Below are 21649 nucleotides of genomic sequence, written 5' to 3' on the forward strand. Positions count from 1 at the left end.
TAAATGGCAAATAAATATATATGGTAGTAATTACTTTCATATTTATCTCTTTAATATATATATATATATATATATATATATATATATATATATATATATATATATATATATATATATATATGCATTGAATGAATAAAGAGACCAGTTGAGATCAAATGTCTGGTTAGCAGAGGCTTTAATGCTATTAATAATTGTAGTAATTTACAAGTCAAACCAATTACAAAGCATAAAGCTTTTACACAATTACACAAACATTGCTCAAGAACCCATCAGTGACTTTCTGTCTATCCTGAGATTTAAACTCAATCTTTCAGTCATAGGCACAGAACCTGTTAGACTGTTGAATGACCACAGTGGTCTTTCAGTCATGTAGCTGTCTGCCATCATTAAGAAAAAAACTTCATGAAAATCCCAGAAAGTGTTCTGGGTAAACAAGTGTTAAAAAAAACAGGAGCTTCTCATTATTGCTATAGCATCCTAAATGTTTTATAGTTTATTTAATAAGGCAGGTCATTACCTGGCACTGCCAGCCAAACATTTTTAACCACTCCAATTATAGCTCCAATTATAGCAAATTTGTGAAAATGCCCTCATTGTAATATAATTATTCTTTATAGAAATATATTTTATAATTGAAAAAATAAAATAAAATCAAACCAAGGAATATGTATCGATACACAGTGAAGATTCAAACCTGACATTTATCTTTTACAGTTAATATTACTAATAATATTTCACAAATGCATTCATTCTTGCAGAATTTTAATTCATATTTGGCCAAAGTCTGCAAAGTTTTGTTTTCTGTTTCCTCCTGACTTATTCCACTGTGGCTTTGTTTTTTTAATTATTATTATTAATTTCATTTTACTGTTATTTAATTTTGAATGCTGTGTAAAATAACAAATCTTTTCAACACTTCAGTATACACCTTATTCAGTAAATATGCTATAAAACTTTAAATGAGTTGTTCACTATTTCTTGACTGTTTCTCCTAACAAAGCACTAATTTAACAGCATGCTAGGATACTGAAATTAATGGGGTACAATTTTAAATGTCATATTTAAGGCCATTTCTGTTTTATTTTGTTTGGTTTTTGGTGAAATAATTGAATAGACTAATATTTTTTGCCTTGAGTTATTAAAGATTAAAGTTTGTGGACCTGCTTTGCATGTAAGGGTACTTTCACATTGTGACAAAAACTTTTGACTTACAGTGTTAATGCACCTTGACATCATTCTGTACATTTTGATTTAATTTGCTTAAAAAAAAAAGTCATCAGATGCCCAATAAAAAATGGTTAGTGACGAAACAAAAAATATATCCAAGCTTCACAAAAGAACTCATTAACTCATGAATGATTTATACAAGACATACAGAATACAACTGTTTTACAGGCAGAAACACAACATTAGGTTAAGCAACTTTAAATACATTGTAAACAAGTCTCTGTAGTAAATAACTGATCAAATGAGCTAGTTACTGTATATAATACGTTTTTTGTATAAGTGTAGTACTTTTACTATTATTGGAGAATAGAAGTTAGTTTTAGGCTTTTTTTCAAATACAACTGAAAATAAACTGCACACAGTGAATCACACATACTATGTGGCAGCTTGGGAAACCTTTCATATGATCAAATTTTTAACTATGTGTCAGAAATGATGCATGGCTAGGTGTGTGGTGTTTGATGTTAACACGTGCACAAAGTGGGAAGGATGTTGCTTCCAAGAGAGTCAGACAAGTCAGGGATTACTCCTAGTCATGGATTATCCCACTTATACCATGGTCAATTTCCACCACTGAAAAACTAAAACTCTTAGAGATTTTTGCAGGTCTCGAATTCTGCCCACTCCAAATCATATACAGAGAAAAAGTAGTGCAATAAGGTTACATGTATTTGAATGGCTTCCAATAAATAGTTATTAGAGAGAGAGAGAGAGAGAGAGAGAGAGAGAGAGAGAGAAGGAGGGGGAGGGTGTGTGTTTGGGTGAATTACATGTGTCTGTGTTGCATCTCTACTAATAATGAAGCTGTTGGTTCCTTGTGCCATTTTTTAGGATTTCTTATTTATTCTCCAGTTTATCAAATTTATCTTGTGCCATTGGCCACTGATAAAAATCACTCTATTCAAATAAAAGGTAATGACATGCAAAACACCTATTTAGTGCAGTAAGGTCATTAGGAAATGTTCACAATAGCTGCCTCACTTTGTATGTTTCTGTGATGGTATGTTATTATGGTTACATTTGTTCATATGGCAGTGCATTTACATAGATTGGTGTTTAAACTGATTAGAACTATGCAGCCAATAAGAGGATAGATAGATAGAGAGAGAGAGAGAGAGAGAGAGAGAGAGAGAGAGAGAAAAGTTTTCCTGGGCTGCCACACAAGCAACAATTAAACTACTATTTACTATAACATTATATCTATGTTTTACATTCAATTTTACTGTAAGAGATGGTCCTGATTATCACATTTGCTACATAAAACTATAGAAATTTTGTAGTCGAAAAAAAAAAAGACTAAAAATTTTTTGCAACCTCAAATACTTATGAGTACTACAATATTTTATTTCAGCTTCCACAATGGTGCTTGTCCAAACTATTTGATTTCCTTATCTCAGGCATTCAAAACAACACGGCACGTTCTTGAACATTCGGTAGTACTCTTCTTGGACCTATTAAAAAAAGAAGATTTCAAGCATTAAAACGAACAAACAAAAATAGCAAATTATGAGAAGCAAAAAAATTATATAAACGTTACCTTCCGAGACAAAACGCAGAGGAAGATAAAGATAAACATCCCCTGGAATGCATTTGCGAACGTGAAGAGATAAGCTGTGAGAGTGGTCTCATTAAGGATGTGCACCACACCAAATGTCCAGGTAGCTCCAAGTACAAATAAGAGAGCAAGTGCCCCTCGTGCACAAGACCTGGTTTGAAGAAATTATTATAATGGAAATGCATATCATGTTTACAACAATGTTTAAGTTACAATTGCTCACAAATGTTGGCATAAGTATATTTTTACCTGATATTTTCATAGTGACTGATCTCAGGTTTCTTTACAGCTGTATGACGATAGACTTTACAGATGATTACAATGAACGCCAACAAATTCACCTGGATATGATTAAGAATAAAATCAGTGGATTGAGAAAATAAATATTTAGACTTATTAAAATTTAGATCAAAGTGCCACACATTCAAACAACCACAGATTAATTGATTGATAACTTGATGGATTGATAATTAATATACAGTAATCCCCCGCTTTACCGTGGTTCGAATCTCATGCCCCCGGTTTATCGTAAAATTGCCACATAACTAATTAGTTTGGCTGATTTTCCCGGTCTGGTGCGGATAGCACGATAGACCAAAAAACGTATAGGGAATTAAATAAATAAATTAAATTATAATTATTAATTATAAAATGAAGTAAAATTTTAATACAGTACAGTACAGAAAGTAAGAATGCGGTTACGTGTATTTTTAACTGTTTTTGACGTCATAGGACACTCCAACCAATAAACAAGCAGAAAAACTATGCATAGGCTACGCTACTACAGAACTGTATATCTCGTGCAGTGCATGTACTCTATAAATGTGATACAGTGTACTGTATTTCTACAAATGTACACAAAATTCATCCCACTATATTCTTGCAAATGTTTTCTGTGTGTTTTGGAACGTAACCACCGCGATAAACTGGGAATTACTGTATTTATTTACTTCATTTTGGGCACCACTCAATTCTCAGCCAGCTGTCCCCAATCTTACCACAGCTTCTGATACAGCATACTTTCTCTGAGACACATAAAGCCAGCCAACGACATCTTTTCCAACATAACAAATACAGGAAAGTGCTATCTGCCCTTTTTCACATACATGAGTTCATAGATGACTATGGTTGGCTAGAGCCACAGTGATTAATAAAGCACAGAGTGTATGCCATCCCTCCCACTCAAACAGTACAGCCCAATTTTGGCTTATTAAATGTTTTAAATGATCTTCAATATGATAAGAAAGACTCACCAGAATAATCAAACATGCAGGTCCAATGAAACTCCAAATGAAATTTCGTTCTGTACTTAGCCAGCATCTTTTGAAAAACAAAAGCAGAACTTCATTTGATGACTTTTCTAACTACATTATTGCTACAGTACTGTGACACTCAATGACATTCTCATTAATGGAATACATTGTGTGCTTTTGAGACTTATGTTTTGTTTCACTGTACTTACGCAGAATCTGTACCGTAGTATTTGTAGCCAAGAGTTACAGAGATGATGACAACTACTGCTGGACTGCCATAACCAAAAATGTAAAAATTGCGATGGAGGAAGCCTTTGTTGTAGATGACGCCAACCACAATCAGGTACAGGTGTATGCCCTCAATACACATCCATGCGAAAGCCGCCAGAAAGAAATAATGTAGCAACCCAGCAACAACCGAACAAAACAACTGAAACATGGAAAAGGCGATCAAAATCGCTATTAAAAACTATTAATGGGTAATTGCTATAAGGTCCACAAACACAATATTTTTGTACTTTTAATGATCTCATAATGAAAAGAATTATCGCATAAAATGTACATTACATAAGTGTACTAGGAAAGATCATTTAATGAATAGTCTATATTATATTTGAATTATTATTTTTTTCTTTAATTTATGCACACACACAGATGTATAGGATGTCTTTGGATTTGAGAGCATTAAATTTTCCCTTCAGTTAAACTATAAGACTCAAACCTGTTCCAGCATGACAATGCCCCTGTGCATAAAGCCAGTTTTTTAAATGATATGGGTTACATGGGTTGGAGTAGAAGATCTTGAGTGGCCTATTATTGAGCTCTGGCTTCAACCCTATTAAACACCTTAGGGATTAACTGGAATGCTGACTGCACCCCAGGCCTCATCACCCTCTATCAGTATCTGGCTGAATGATCACAAGCGCTCTCTAAAATCTAGTGGAGCATTTTTTCCAGAAGAGTGGAGGTTATTATAACAGCAAATGGGGACTAAATAAGGCATTTGATGTTCAAAAATGGATATACAGATCTCATTGTCAGGTGTCCAAAAACGTTTTATATATTGTATTTTTCATTTGCTTATAAGTAAATGCAGTGTTTTGGAGGCATAATGTAGCATTTAAAAATATATAATCACATAGTTGCTGAAGTTTTAAGTAAAACATATACACCAGGTCCTAAGGGAATATTTTACAAAAAGGGGAATATAAGAAATCTGAACTTTTTTTTATTTTCTAAAAGAAACCTAATTGTTATAAACTTACATGCAGCTACAACACTCATTGAGCTTACCTTGTGTGCATACATATTGATCCCGATCAGAAAGATGAACTCAGCCATGAAAAGGCTGCAACATAGGTTTTTGTGGATAGTTGTTCTAGTGCTCTGAATCTCACTGAAGAACCAGAAGGTGAAGATGCACATGAACAAGCAAATCAAGGAGATCACCATTCCCAGCTGAGTGATGCGACTCAGCACGTTGTAGTGTGCAGCTAGCTGAGGAGACAAAGCAGTTATTGTGAAGGCAGAGAAACTCTGTGTTCTGTATTCTGCTTGTGAAAGCAGTCAGCCATTAGTTAGTGGGTCGAGAATATTTTTACACTCAAACTACAATCAGTGACAATTAGTTACATTTTTCAATTCTCAGTGTTATTCACTGCAAGCTATACATGCAAGCATGCAATACAGGCTATACATGCAAGCTATACATGCAAGCTAATAACCACAGATTTTTGTGTGGCAGAATTATATTAGTTAGGGTATAGATTAAAGTTGAAAACCAGATACACTTGACTCTATGGGCTACTCTCTAGAGACTTTTTTTTAGAATAACTCTCTAAAAGGCAGTTGAGAGTCAAGTCTTTTTAACATCAAAGCTCAGTAATGTACACATATAAAAATATATATATATATATATATATATATATATATATATATATATATATAACAACCTATAGATAACTTTCCATTGAAAAACAGTGATCTAACATCGATGCATAAGGCATAGACCTTTAAAATTATATATAGTTTGTCATAAATACTTATGGCCCTTTTTATTGATCTATTCATTAACATTAACACATGCAAACAAAGAACGGTTGTGGACAGGGGTGTCCAAGCGAGGACTATCCAGACTATCAGTGGGGGTGTGAAGTAGCTAGCATGATCACTGCTGATGAAATATGCTAATCATTTCTTTTATAATCAGAGAAAGAATTTTTTATTAATTATAAACTTATTCTAAAATATTTTTGTTTGTATCATGTTTAATACAGCTGGTGTAATTCTGTCGTGTTTGATACCTTTCAGCTACTTCCTTTCTAATAAACAAATTGGGGCAGAGTGATTCCTGCCCTAGTGGGTCTTTAAGTATTTTGAGCACTAGTTTAACTATTATTAATGCAACCAAACTACATAAATATGGCAGTAATCTATAAATGCAGGTAAATAAAACAAATACAATAGAATACTAATATATAATGTAATATATGTGATTTTTTTTACACTTTTACAAAAAGCAATAAAATGGAATTTATGTGTAGAAAAAGGTGTAGAGATATAAATGAGTTGTTATTGTGAGTTTGATTAGTTGAGCGATAGCTGATATGCAGTACACTGTATATTAATCTTCTGCTTCACCTTTATCTATGGCTGAACTGTCAAAATGTGATTCTTGAAAATATGTAACTACAAAATGTTTAGCTAATAGTGTCACTTTTCCTCAAAATACACTGTGACAAAAGAAAATAATTGGTTATATTAATAGGATTAAAGCTGTCTCTAAAAATGTATAAATGTTTTATTTACAAAGATGCATCATATATTGAATGGATTACATCATACACCGGCTTTACTTTATTTGTTTTACAGCTGTTGACAAACTTACATTGGCACGGCCAGAGGACATGAGGATAGCGAAGTGTGTTAGATGATTACAGGAGCAGGTGGTATGGGTCTTGTTGACACGAGTTCGCTCACAACCCTCGATGGACCAGTGACCTTTCATGCTGCTCAGCGAATAGTCCCAGAAAGCACATTTTGTCTCGTCAATTTCAGGGTCTATAGGCTTAATGAGAAAATGAAAATGATTCATTTAAATTAAAGGGCAGTATAGTATGTACTATGTATGATATCCTGGAGGTTAAGACTATAGAGAATATATCAAGTCCCTTCTGCCCTAGAGCTATGCGTCATATTAAATAGCAGTGTAGTACTTCATATTGTAAAAATACACATAGAGTAGATGTATAGATACTGTATAGAAGTAATTTCCATATAGTAAGTAGCATAGAGTAGATTAAACTACAGGAGGCAATATAATCACATGTACAGTAGGTGTCACACTGAATATATGAGGCCAGTACCTCATGGTGTTTAAGATTGAAGGTCACATGATCCAAAGGGAAAACATCTGGTGAACTTATGGCTGCAGCTATCACAGGGGAATTTACTGTAATCTCTCCTGCTTCGGCGTATCGGCTGTAGTCGTTCACCCCGGGGTCAGAACTGGGTTTCATTAAAGGCCCAATGCTGTCATAGTGCAGGAATATAACAGAGATGCTGCCTAAGACATACAAACAAACACAAATCACACCATTTGCTGGCATGTGTTAGCAAAATTGGAGTAACAGACAAAAAGATGCACATTTTATACTTACTGTTTTGAATACTGTTTGTATTTTCCTCTTTCATATACTTAAGTGTAAGTGAAATTGAATCTCCACCTATTGATGCTGAGACATTGGAGTTCTGTTTTTTCTTAAGGTCAAATTTGTAGAGTTTCAGTTCTGTGAAATGAAATGAAACAGTCAAATGAATAGCCATCCAGTAATAAATATAAATTTTTCTGCATCTTTACACCTTATTTAGTTTTTTTTTGGCTACTTTCCACCTTGTAACCTGGTCTCTCTATTTTGTCAGTTAGCATTGCTACTAATAGTTAGCTGCAAACTTGACCACTGCGTTTACACCTTGTAGCATAATAGTCTAACTTGCTAGTGCTTAGTTTTCATTATATACTATAATTAGATTATAAACTTGGATAGTAAATAACACAAATAGCTGAAACATGAAGTTAGTAAGCTAAGGTTGGGCCACAATCTCTGTGCCAAATTGCTAAGTAAATTTCTTAGCTAAGAACACTATCCTAAGTAGGTGTTTAAGTAGCTAGCTAACCTTTGCAAATATTGATTAAAATACATAGATGTGTGCTTCATGCAATTGCAATTTGATCATTCATTCCTAGCCAAAGCAATTTTACCCAGGTGCAAGTAGATATTTAACTTTTACTCATTGGAATTTGGAAGAAAAATAAAAAATAATACATGTGAATATGAGTGTTTAGGCATATTTCTGAGTAAGTGCATTTGGGCTGTAGGTAATAAAAAGCATACTTTCCTAAATTTGAGCCATGTGAACGGCAAATACTTCATGCTGCTTGCCTTACCTACGTCAGATGTTTTGATGTCCACCTCAGCTGAATGTTTGTAGGAATTAGAAAGTATCACTGCTCCTTGCTCTGCTGTGTGTAGTAACTTTGTTATGTACTGGTCCTTAGTATCCTCTTTCATTCTATTCCAAGCCACCTTTTCCTCCTTTTCCACCAGATTGTTCACACTTTGAACCAAATTCTATCACAGATTACATATGGTCATATTTAAGGTTTAAAAGCATAAATACATACAGACATGCACACTGCTTGGTAATTCAACTGGTTTATACGTGTTAGTATGGTATAATTGAACATTTCATATTTCCTGAAGTATATTTTTACTGTTCAGGGAAAGAATATGAAGAAATTACCTTCATTGTGTCATTTATGGCACTGTCTTTCTGAGTCTTGTTTGCAAATCGTAACACTGAGGCCTCTATTGCATCGATGTAAGAGATTATTGTGACTGGAGCAAGGTCACCTAATGTTTGATTTTTTATCTTCTCCATTTGCTGCTGTGAATCTGGCAGGTTAATGATCTACAAAGAGGAGAGATTAAGAGGCTTTAAACACCATTTCATAGTGTGATTAACTCCTGCACATTTTTGCTTCAATGACTGCCTCCAATGTCTAATCACGCTTAAAGTAATATGCAGAAAGAGCAAGGGCAAATGTTGGATTTCATTATTACATTGTAGCAGGACCACCTGAAATTGCTGATTTTTTTATTATTTACTTCTGAAAGCCCAAAAAAACTGGGGTAGTGCAGGAGGGGATGACGTGAATTCTGATTTCAAGGTCATTCTATTCTGTCAGTTGTGTATGTATGTTTACAAAAGCATGTCATGCTTTTATTGTGTAATTTAGCAGCAGTGTGCTGAAAATTTCTTAATATTTATTTTTGTATTTTTTTATTCCCAGAACATGTCTGTGGGTCCAGACACTCTAGTAACTAGTTGGGATAACAGTATATCAATATAAGGGGAATAACCCTTGATGGTAATACAAATAAATTTGTTGTATGATAATATAAATAAATTCACAAATAGGGCACATCAAATCGTGTGATTTTCAGTGAATTCAACAATGTCATGGTTGTTGGTCCCCAAAAGGCTGTTTTGAGTATTTCAGAAACAGCTGATCTCCTGTGATGTTCACACAAAATGTTGCTAAAAAAACAACAAAAAAGTAACATTTCTTAAATGGAAATGCATTAATGTTAAGAGAAGGTCAGATTAAGCTGCCAAAAAGAACATAGTAATTTATATAACCACATTTTTCAACCAGAGTGAGCAGAAAAGCTTGTCAGCATGAACAAAACATCCAACCTTAAGTTGCACAAGCTCCAAAATCAGAAGATTACACCAAGTTTAACTCCTGTCAGCCACAAACAAGGGTTTAAGACCCTTGTCATGGGCAAACGTGACAGTTAAAGATAAAGAAAATAAATCTCCACTTTTAAACTGAGTCTATGCCTCATTGTTTTTTTACAAATAAATGTTTTTTTTTTTTAACATATTATTATTTTTTAATTTTCATTATCATTTGAGAACGTAATTATATCATCACCAATAATCTGAGAAATGTTTACCGGAATCACAGAATAGGGCCATAATAAATCCCCACATTCCCGCACTCATTCAATTTAACAATTTAACAACAAATATTCAGGCATTGGAAATAAGATTTAGGGCATTGCTACCTTTGTGCTACCATTTTAACTTACCCCTTTATGTATATTTATGTATGTTAATAGATTTCTAATAATAATAAACAAATTCTAATCATAAAAACACCAAAAATAATATAGTCCCAAGCTACGTAATTCAGGTGGAAAGAATTCATCTAACAAAAGTTACTCTCCCCCAACCAAATACTTTCCTACATTTACTGCCACTGCAGAGTTATACATCATTTCATTGTCTTCCCACTTGAGGATATGAAATTGTAAGTAGGAACTATGATCAAAGTAAAAAATGCTGATATTAAAATGCACCATTATATCGCTGTCAATTTTTCATTGACACTCTAACTCAATGAAACGTTTAAGCAAAAATAAATAGAATTACCTAAACTCTGTAGGATGCAGACTGCAGTAATTGTATGGATATTATTTTCAGATAAGATATCTTCGGATCAGCATATAAAATAATGTTTTTTTCCCCCTCTCCCGGTTCCTTACCACAAGGACAAATGTAGGCTGTGATGAAGAACTTTTTGTATTGTCACTGTAAAACTGGAACGATTGATTACGCAGAGTGCAGTAGAAATAGTGGGAGGAAAAAAATAGCAAATTCAATTAGACTTAACCAAGATTTTACTGTGCTACTCTGCTGGTATTGTCTCAGTTATGCCACAAGAGGGCACTATTCTCCCTTATACACAGACATTAGGCCATCCAGAGAGTGTTGCACTGGTTTCACGATCATACAGCTGCTTATAAGTAAACCCTCACAGCTTCACTCCTGCCCAAAAAAACAAGCCCTGTTTCCAGTAGCAGCTTAACTCTTTCATAAACAGCTGTTTCCTGAAATCAACGTGATCACCAATGTCTGAGGAAAATGTGACAAAGAAAGGCCACAGTCAGCAATCTGTTGCTTCGGATCATCTGCATTCTTCTAATCCTTATGACAAACTAAATCTAATCATTGTCTACATCTCAGAGAAATAATGCTCTTTATAGAATGTGCTCTATGTCCATATTATGTCCATTCGTAGAAATATAATAACATTTGTATGCTTAGTATTAATTACAAGGGCAGTGACCAAACACTAATACACTAACAAACAATAAGACATGAAAAGGAACTAAATGTTTTTACTGTTTTAAAGAGAGTAAGGTTTGTCTTAAACAAACAAGCAAACAAACAAATAACCAAACAAATAGAAACAATGATGAGTTGATTATCATGATATTTTTTTATAAATATATACATACATATATTTTGCATTTTAAATCTTTTATAGCCAACATTTAAACATTTTTAGTTTTATAATTCTTTTACTATCACTAATAAACAGTATTTGTTTTGCATTTAAAAACGTTCTGCACCCTTCACTTTGTTCATTTGTATTCATGCTTCTTTTCTCTTTTATATTCTCAGTATTTATTCAGAAATATATTAAAAAAAAATTATATAATTCTTTAATTTTGTATTTTTTTTATTTGTTTTTTTGCATTTCCTGCACATTTTTTTCCAAACGTTTATTTGTCATTTTTTTGTTCTGCAAATTCTGTATACTTATTCATATTGTTATATACTCCGGATATGCATCTCAGACTCATTTTATATTTTTTTATATTGTTTGAGCTAACTCTACATCTTGTTCTACTGTTTGTTTTCATGGTACATTGTGGTGGGATGTTAAACAAATCACTTACGTATCATGGTTATACTTACACTTTGTATGACGGTCTTAACAGCCATCGTTATACATCCTGCATCTTGATGGCAGTCCTTATTTGGGTCCTCTGAGAAATCAAACACACTTTTGTAAGTTTTTGGAATGGCAAGTGACATTCATTAAATAGGTATAATACTTGCTGAAGTCACCTTTGCACACAATCCCACTATTTGGCTGAGACCAGATTCTTTCTGAAGAACTTATATAATCTCTTTGGCATGAGCAGTAAAAAGAGCCAATTGTGTTGTAACATTTGGAGAATGGTCCACAAATCGTAGTGTTCACGCACTCATCATCATCTACAACACACAGGAGCAAATATGTGATCAAACACGTGCGCTTCGCCTCATGGGCCGTATTCAGAGTTGAGTTGTAGTGAAGACTGAATACTGATAGGTTACATTACCAGATTTCACACATTGCTATTCAGACCTCGGGCAGATGCAGAGACTTAAGCACTACTCAGAGAGTTGCACAGGGATTGCACGTGCCAGGGTAGTGTTTGAGTAAAACAGAGGTGTGTCTCAAGTTATGCACAATTTGGATCTTGGAGCTGAGCCCATTTTTCTAGCCCAATATTAGCCAGTGTAAGGAACATGAGTGTATTAAATTCAACAGCATTCGCTGACAGTTTGATGGAAGCAATATATGCCATGCTAAAATATATGTTTAGGGCGGTAAATACAATTTAAAATGTATTAAAAAAGGGACATAAGGGACAGTATTTTGCACATACATCAATAAATTGCCAATATAGTAGATATGTTATTCTTTTTCTATATGTTTTTTTATTGTTTTTTTTATTGTTTCTTTATTTTATGATATATATATTGTTGTAATTTTACACTTGATAACAAATAAAAATGTAATTTGTATTCCACATTTTAATATCCCTAATAATTAGAATGCACATGCTTGTTGACACTTTGAGGAACCCTGTCTCGGATGGTCTACCAGCCTCAGAAAGGCTATTTTACTAATCCTAAAGAATTGCTCAGGAAATGAACTCTGAATATAAGGAACTTTTCTTGTAACAACATAGCTTCAAGACAGATTCATTTGTCTCCAACTCTGAATAGGGCCCAATTTGAACAGTTTGCTGTAGAACTAGCATTATAAGTGTACAAACAAACTTGTAATTCAAAATACATACTGCACTCATTGTCCGTTTCTATCTAGAATATATAATACAATTTTCAACTGCATTAATAAGATGCCTTACCTTTACAGTGTGTCAGTCCATCATTAGTTTGAAATTTTTTACTCCCTGTTGACACATATCCATGAAAGCAGGTACATTCATAGCTTCCGTTTGTGTTCGTGCAGTTGGCATTATCGCCACAGATCGAGTGATGAGTGACATTTTTACACTCATCATCATCTACATGGAGGATACAAAAGTATAAAATGTATATATACTGTACAAAAAAGAATTGGGACACCTGATACATTGCTGTCACTCTCTCTATTTTTCACTGCTCTTTGAGCTAGAAGGTTACTCTTAGCTGTGCTGCATAACTCATATCAGGGTTATGAGTGACTTTGGAAATATGTCCTTAAAACTCTACATTTATTATGCTGGTTGTAATATGTAGGGAAAAAACTGCTGCATAGTTTATTTTACCATCAAGTCAAAAAAGCTTGTATTAATATAATGCATTTTATATTAAAAATTTGGATTTGGTAAACCTTTGAGGTTGAATCATTTAATCGTTTTTTTCACCTTTTGTTAAAGAATGTGTTATAGAATATAAAATACAAATGAAGCAAACAACCAATTAGACATTAATAATAAACCATGTAAAAATATCAAAAGCAAATACAGTACAAGCAACATAGAATTGCTACATGCAAAAATCCTGACACTGACAAGCCTGACAATTAATTTATTATTCACAGTGACAAATCATTTGTCATTGTGAATTCAGAAACGTAGCTTCCAGGAACAAAAAGACTTCATTGTAAGACTGCCAACTCCATTATTCTACCGGCTCAAACCAGCTTCGAGCAGCATTTTCCCTTAGTACAATTTCCCTAAATTATACTTTCTTTCAAATATAATTTATTTCAATTAAGAATTCATATAAGGTAATCATAGGTGAGATTATTTGCAAAGAAAATGTATTACAATTATATTGAAATTTTTATTTATCCCAAGGAAAAGGTAAAAAATAATACAATTACACAATACACAAACGAAATCACTCACCAATGCACTGTTTGATTCCATCTCCATAAAAACCTCGGTTGCACAAACAATGGCCAGTCACATTATTGCAAGCTGCGTTCCAATGACACGCTGGCAAGTTTTTGAAAAAGCGCATGGACCCAGCAAAATTGAAAGCCAGGCTTTTTTAAGGGGAGGAAAAAAAACCCAAACAGACAAAATTGGATTGAAAAATATTTTTTGAAAATATTCAATGAGAGTTCAACATAAACTCATATACAGCAGTTTTTAGTAGAGGACATCCTACCTGGTAAAAGTAAGAGTTTTATCCGTAAGTTGAGGAAGAACTCCATTTGCGCGTTAAGACTGCTTCACTTTTTACCAACGACGCTGTGTACTTGTGTGACGTGCATCGTTTCCCTTCATCAGTTTCCTGTTTCTCCAAACCTGACCCTTCCTGTCCTAAACCTCAGTCAGATCCAGCATTACTCCTCTAATGCCCTAACATTTAATTGGGAATTTAACTGTCAGTCCGTCATGCATCTGTGGGCATTCAGGTATTGTTTACAACCAAAAAAACAAATATACAACCTGGAAATAGAATGAGGAGACAAGGAAAACCATGAACCAGGAAAACTACAATAAAGCAACTTAAAATCCTAAGTTTGTTACTTTAGCAAGACTTTCGAAATATTAAAAACCAAAAGACGATTTACACAGAAACAAGACTATCGAGATAAATAACAAAAAAGACATTTGCTAGTAATGGTCAGGGTGGAGCTGGTGCAGCAGGAAGACAGGAAGTCAAAGACAGACCAAAAGTAAAACAGAACACAAACAATGTGCACAAACAGAAGACAATTTAGAGGTGGGTCCAAGCTAAACAAGAAGTGGGTCCAAACTCATGTTTAATACTCACAAGTTATTATGTAATCTAGCACTGCTGAGATTGAGGTCTGATCCAAGCATCTAGAATGCAGCGTAGTACAAAACCAAGGTCAGGGCCAGATTCATGGGCAGGAGCTAAACTTGGGCCAGAGCAGGAAAAAAACAGGGTGGGTGTCTCACATGTGATAGGCAGCTGAAACTGACAATAAGGATGGGCTAGCATCACAGTGACTGTGACTATGATGTGGGCAGGTGAAAGAAGAGAGGATATGATTTGGACAGCTAAGGAAAGAGTGGCTAGGACTGAAACAGGTAAAGAGAACAGATACAAATTGAACAGGTGAAGGTAGACAGGCTAAAACTTGGACAGTTGAAGGGAGAAAGGAGAACGTTGAACTATTACATTAAAATAGGCTAGAACAGATGCATGTAAATGATGAGGAGCTAAGATGGGACAGGTGTAAAAAGTGTGGTTATAAATTAAACAGGTGTTGGCGGGTGATGGAAACAAGACTGTGATTGGGGCAAGTGAATAAAGATAATCTACAACTTGTAAAGTAAGTCTAGAGCATGGACACATTAGGGGGATGGGGGTAGGGCAAGGGCAGGTAAAGTAAGAGAGACAGAAGCTGGAACAGGTTATGCAATGGAGGCTATGACTGAGACTGGTGAAGGAACATGGACTGCAAGTTCAGAAGAATAGTCTAAGACAAAGATAACTTTAGAAAGACAAGCTATGACTGAAATAGGTGGAAAAAGAGCGTAAAGGACAAAGACAGGTGAAGGGAGAGAGACTACATCTAGGACAATTGCAGGAAATGAGGGTATGAGTGGGACAGGTCATGGAACAATTGTAAACTACGATTTAGGTCAAAGAACACTAGAGAGACAAAGGTGAGGAATGGAGACATGACTGCAAGGAAAGAATACAGGCTGCTTTAATTTGGGCTGGAGAAAAATAAAATGTAGAAATCATGAAGTAGGTATTAAGTAGCAAATTACAGAGGTAAAATAAAATACAAAAACACCTCTTAACATTTTTGTGACTATCATTGCATTAAGGAAAATTAAATGTATAAATTCATACAGCTTTTACAGAAATATGGTACTCTCATACAATACCACAACTCCTCTCTCAGCACTCTGTCGTACGTTTTCTCTAAATCCATAAACAAAGAATGCAACTCCTTCTGACCTTTTCTATACTTCTCCATCAACATTCTTAAAGCAAATGTTGCGTCCGTGGTGCTCTTCCTTGGCATGAAACCATACTGTTGCTCATAGATGGTTACCTCTTCTCTCAGCCTGGCTTCCACTACTCTTTCCCAATAACTTCATGGTGTGGCTGATCAACTTTATTCCCCTGTAGTTACTGCAGGTCTGCACATCTCCCTTATTCTTAAAGTTCAGTACCAGCACACTCCTTCTCCATTCCTCAGGCATCCTCTCAGCTTCCAGAATCTTGTTAAACAATCTTGTTATAAACTCCACTGCCATCTCTCCTAAACATCTCCATGCTTCTACTGGTATGTCATACAACCGACTTGCCACTCTTCACCCTTTTAATCCCTCCCTTCTTACTAATCCTATCCACTTCCTGCTTCACCATCTTCACATCATCCAACCTTCTATCTCTGTCATTTTCCTCATTCATCAGCTGCTCAAAATACTCCATCCACCTTCTCAAACACACTCTCCTCGCTAGTCAACACACTTCCATCTCCATCTTTTATTGACCGAACTTGCAGCACATCCTTCCCAGCTCGGTCCCTCTCCCTGGCCAATTAGTACAAATCCTTTTCTGCTTCCTTATTGTCCAACTTCACATACAGCTCCTCAAATGCCTTTTCCTTTGCTTACACCACATCCCTCTTCACCTGCTCCCACATATTCTTGTACTCCTGTCTACTTTTCTCATCTCTCTGCCGATCCCAATCCTGTTACGCCAACCGCTTTCTCCGTATGCTTTCCTCACTTCCATATTCCACCACCACGTCTCTTTGTCTTCCTCTCTCTTTCCAGATGTCACACCAAGTACCTTTCTAGCTGTCTCCCTTATCACTCCTGCAGTAGTTGCCCAATCATTCAGCACCTCTTCACCACCACCGAGCCCTGCCGAGCCCCTGTTAATGATATTAATTAGTCAAACACTGATTGATATCTATTAATCATGAGCCCAAAACCCTATAGTAAAGTAAAGTATAGATATGCGAAAAGATCTACTTAAGTACGAATAATATTCACTTTGTTACTGTCCACCACTGACAACTACTACTACTATTACTAATACTATTACTATTATTACTACTACTGCTACAAAAACAACCACCACCACTACTACAACAACTACTACAACTACCACTACAAATACCACCATCACTACTACATCTACTACTATGTCTACTACTTCTACTACTGCTACAACCCCCACTACTACTACTCTTACTAATACTACTACTACTATAGCACAGCCACCACTACTACCACTAGCACAGCCACTGCTACTACTACTACTACTGCTACTACTACTACTGCTACAAAACAACCACCACCACTACTACTACTAGCACAGCTACTGCAACTACTACTATAGCACAGCTACTACTATTACTATTACTACTAGCAACTACTATTACTATTACTACTAGCACAGCTACCACTACTACTACTAGCACAGCTACTGCAACTACTACTATAGCACAGCTACTACTATTACTATTACTACTAGCACAGCTACTACTACTACTTGCATAGCTACTACTACTACTACTACTACTACTACTACTACTCACATAACACCACCTCCATTACCACTACTACTACTATTACTACTACAAAAAAAATACCACCACTACAAATATTACTACTACTCAAATACCACCATCACTATTATTACTACTACTACTACTACTACTACTACTACTAATAGTTACTACCACACTACTCATGTAAACTACTTAATATTTTAGAAAGTTAAATGTCTCACAAGTGAACTGTTGTGATATGGGTTACCATGTTAATTCAGAATGCTGTGGATATATTTATTTTGATTAACTCTTAAATCTGGTACACCGTATCTACATGGTGCTGATGTTTGATTGTTCGTGAAAATGGCCCAGGCTGGTGCCAAGCAAAAGATTTCAATTCCTGGATATGTCAATCAACATCGTGTAAATGTTAGAGCAATAAGTGATAGTATTTCCAAATGCAGGGACATGTTTGATCCATGATTCTGGAAGAAATGTGTGTTTGGAGATATAAAGGACAAGGAGCAGGAGAAGGCCAACCACTCATGTGAAGCTTGATAAAGACACGCCATGACGCCATTTTACGTCATCAACTTTGCATAGAAAGTGCATGGTGTGAATAGTTTATTGAATGCAGCCTATTTATTTTAAAGTTACATTTATATATTATTATATTAATAAATACAGTATTTATTTATCAGTTACACAAATGTGAAATACATTTTAAATTCATAAAATTCAGTTAAGTTAAATATGTATACAATTGCAATATTTTCATCTTGCTTTCTAGTGTGGTTCAACCTGTGCTTTCTGTTGTTTATGATTCCTGTCCTGATGCCTGTCATGGGCTGTTGTCACCAAGTTTCATGTGCTCTGAAATCTGAGATGATTTTCTGCTCACCATGGCTGCAAGTTACTGTTACTTTAGCCTTCCTACCAGCTTCTGGCTATTCTCTGTTTACATTCAACAGATTTTTATGCTTGTGGAACTGCTGATCACTGGATAATTTTTTTTTAATCCTGACTAAATTATATAGACTGATCCCAACCCTGGTGGAAAATCCAAAGAGATCAGCAGTTTCTGAAATAACATAACAACTAGTTTAATAACTAATAATAACCATCTAGAACTAATAACTGTCAAAATGATTAAGATCACATTTTTCCTCCTTCTCTGAAATTTGATGTTAATATTACCTGAAGCTCTTGACATATATCTATGTGATTTTATGAAAGGTAAGAATAACTGTAAAAATTTTCTGATGTCACATTATACGTTCTACGATCATAACATCTTTTACAGTGTGTGGTGTTTGCACTCGATAGCAGAATCACTCTCAGTTCAAATAAAGCAAAAAAGATGAAAATCTCAAAGTTCAAGCAAAGGAAATATAAAACAGATATTATAGATGTAACAAAGTGTGTAAAGGTGCATCCCAAAAGGCCTGTTCAATTTTAGTTTATATATGCGGCAAATCTCAACACTGTACAATGATTTTATTATATTAAGTCTGAAGGGGAGTTTGACAAGCTGGTATAGTCTGGGAATATATATATTTTTTAAATATATGAGATTAAAAGAAAGGAAAATTGACTCATGGGGGAGAAATATATTGAAAGTGTAATAGAGCTGTTGTGTTGGGTAAATGCATGGTAGACAAATAAATATGACATACAGTGTTGTGAAGCTTCTTAAGCCTATGGCTTATTCCTGCGTGGTTTCTGGGAGCAAAAATGAAAGCCTGGGAGGGGCAAGCTTCCTCAGGCTTTAGAACAATAAGACGGGAACACTTGATCGCCAGACTTCCTGAGAGCATATCAAACTGCGTGCCCGCAGTAATTACACCCTTTTCCTCTAAGAGTCAAGGCTCAAACAGTCTCAGGAGCCATAGGAGAAATGTCAGGATATATTAAAGCCCTTAAGATGTTTTTTTTTTGTCATTGAATCAAAATTGAATATCATTAAAGTGAGTAAACATTGAAAGCCAGTGCTGTCTGGAGATTTCTGGCCCTCACACAGTGTTGCCCAACTCCTAGAATACTTACATTAAATGTAGAGAACATCTACTGTACACAATCAGAGCAAAAATAATAAATGCAGTTTTACAGAAATCATTTTGCATGCATTTACGTACATGGTACAGAAGGGTACAGTATTTTATATAAAACGACATGGAAATGTAGCCGGCATACTGCTGACTCAAATATACATATTTAAATCTAAACTCTGGTTTCATGGAGTTACCTCTGACTTTTTTTGTTTTGTTCTCACCACCCCAAAAACATGTCAATTAGCTAGCTTTGGTTAAAATAAACACAAAGGTGTGAATCAGTGTGTGTAGTTGTATAGTGTATAGTAAATTAATTGTAAATCCAGATCATATAAAGGTTTTTTGTCTTAAAATCCATAAAGATCCCAAAAGAAATAAATGATCATTAAGTTTTGAGATAATTTTACCAAATTTGTTAAATATTTTGGCACTACTGGAAACAGTAGCAATACTTTCTAATTGGTCTACACTGCTTTACAAATGTGAATAAGAACATGGAGTACAACGATTCAGGAAAGCTTCCATTGGCCTGGAAAGGAGGCAGGAAGAATACCTGGAGCATAACAGATTGTGGGACAACCGAGTGTCCCTTGGAAACATACCCTGGTCTAGGGTAGAAAAAGACACTGGCTATGTCTGGAGTGAACTTGAGGGAGGAGGGGGTTACAGAGAGGGCCTGAAGATCCCCACTCTCTTGAGAGAGGAAATGGCCAGGAGGTACACAGTCTTGACCATGAGGATCCTCCAAGGCACCTCGGCCAATGGCTTGAAGGGAAGTTCCTATAAGCTGCAGTGGTGGGCATGTAGACCTTTAGGGTGGAAGGAGCCATTCACTGGGCTTCCCCCCTTGCCTTAAGAGGGTGTCTGCCCCCTCATTCAAGTAGCCCAGGATATATGCTGCCCTCAACGAGCCCAGGAGGTGGGAGTGCAGACCTGATATAAGAGACCACCTTGTCCGACCAGACCAACACATGGTGGCCTTTGAGGTCCGGAAAAAAATGCTTCAGAGCATCACATGTGCAGGAGGCCAAGTGGAACCACAAGTGGAACCCCAACTCCTCAATGTGAGCGAGAATGACATCTCAATGCCGGGCCGCTAAATGCTCTGATTGAGACAAAATCAACCAAATGTCAATATAGTTTAGAATGTTGATGCCCTGAAGTTTCAGAGGGACCAGGGCCACATCCACACACTTCGTGTCAAACCAGTCCTCGGATCTGATTTGGGACATGACCTGATTCAGGGTAAGTATTTTGAACCTGAGTCTCAATAGTGAGCAGTTCAGTTGACGTATATTTAGTAAAGGACGCTACCCCCCATCTTTTTTGGATACTATCAAGTACTGGCTGTACAACTTGAACTCCCTGTCTGATGGAGGGACCACCATGATGGCCTCTTTCCTCAGGAGAGTATCTACTTCTTGTTCCATGACCAGAGCCTGATCAGGCCTCACCAGGGTGGGACACACCCCGTTAAACCGGGGCAGTTGAGACCCGAACTGAACTGTAGCCTCTGTCTGCAGTACACAGGACCCACTAAAACATGTCTGGTAGAGCTTCCCAGGCTGCCAGATAGTCTTTTAAGGGAATCAGTCTGACTGAGACTGACCTCTGGTGAGCCTAGAGCCAGAGTTATGCCCTAGTGCAACGTTAGGCGCCTCCTGAGAGACAACGAGCCCTCCAGGTCAGTTATGGTACCAGGCGGTAACCTAAGAGTTTACTCGCTGAAGCACTGAGCGTAGAAGGTTTACCGGACCAGATTCCTGAGGGCTATATGGGGCGGGCACCATATAATGAGGTGCACAATGACTTTTTCTGTTGAAATCCCCAGAAGATCCTGTGTCAGTATATCTTAACCCTTCTATTGAAGATGACGGTGCTCAGATCCGGGACTTCGGCCCAAAGCTTCACACAGGGTCGCTAG

General features: G+C 35.9%; 1 protein-coding gene across 2 annotated transcripts; it reads right to left on the minus strand.

Moving 5' to 3' along the window:
* Positions 1-158: 158 nt before the first annotated feature.
* Positions 159-15041, minus strand: adgrl4 (adhesion G protein-coupled receptor L4). 2 transcript variants are annotated; one of them, XM_046858262.1, is made up of 17 exons: positions 14959-15041; positions 14347-14630; positions 14082-14221; positions 13095-13253; positions 12022-12171; positions 11869-11939; positions 8839-9006; positions 8483-8666; positions 7695-7823; positions 7401-7600; positions 6923-7102; positions 5329-5532; positions 4245-4465; positions 4036-4102; positions 3032-3123; positions 2765-2933; positions 159-2678 (listed from the first exon to the last, which is right to left on the minus strand). In XM_046858262.1, the coding sequence occupies exons 3-17, from the start codon at positions 14194-14196 to the stop codon at positions 2616-2618; spliced, it is 2172 nt and encodes a 723-aa protein (XP_046714218.1). In that variant the 5' UTR covers positions 14197-14221; positions 14347-14630; positions 14959-15041; the 3' UTR covers positions 159-2615. The 2 variants fall into 2 exon arrangements, with proteins under 2 accessions (XP_046714218.1, XP_046714219.1); XM_046858263.1 differs by having other exon boundaries at positions 14347-14540; positions 14959-14974.
* Between the last annotated feature and the right edge of the window lie 6608 nt (positions 15042-21649).

The sequence above is a fragment of the Silurus meridionalis genome, chromosome 9 (assembly GCF_014805685.1).
Source record: "Silurus meridionalis isolate SWU-2019-XX chromosome 9, ASM1480568v1, whole genome shotgun sequence".
Lineage (NCBI taxonomy): Eukaryota > Metazoa > Chordata > Actinopteri > Siluriformes > Siluridae > Silurus > Silurus meridionalis.

Bases quoted from the DNA above. Each gene is read 5' to 3' on its own strand.
- adgrl4 (XM_046858262.1), bottom strand. From the start codon at position 14,196: ATGCGCTTTTTCAAAAACTTGCCAGCGTGTCATTGGAACGCAGCTTGC. The intron at 4,103-4,244 runs GTAAGTACAGTG...GTTTTTCAAAAG, and splicing joins TACTACGGTACAGATTCTGC to ATGCTGGCTAAGTACAGAAC. The intron at 3,124-4,035 runs GTGAGTCTTTCT...AATCATATCCAG, and splicing joins CTGCATGTTTGATTATTCTG to GTGAATTTGTTGGCGTTCAT.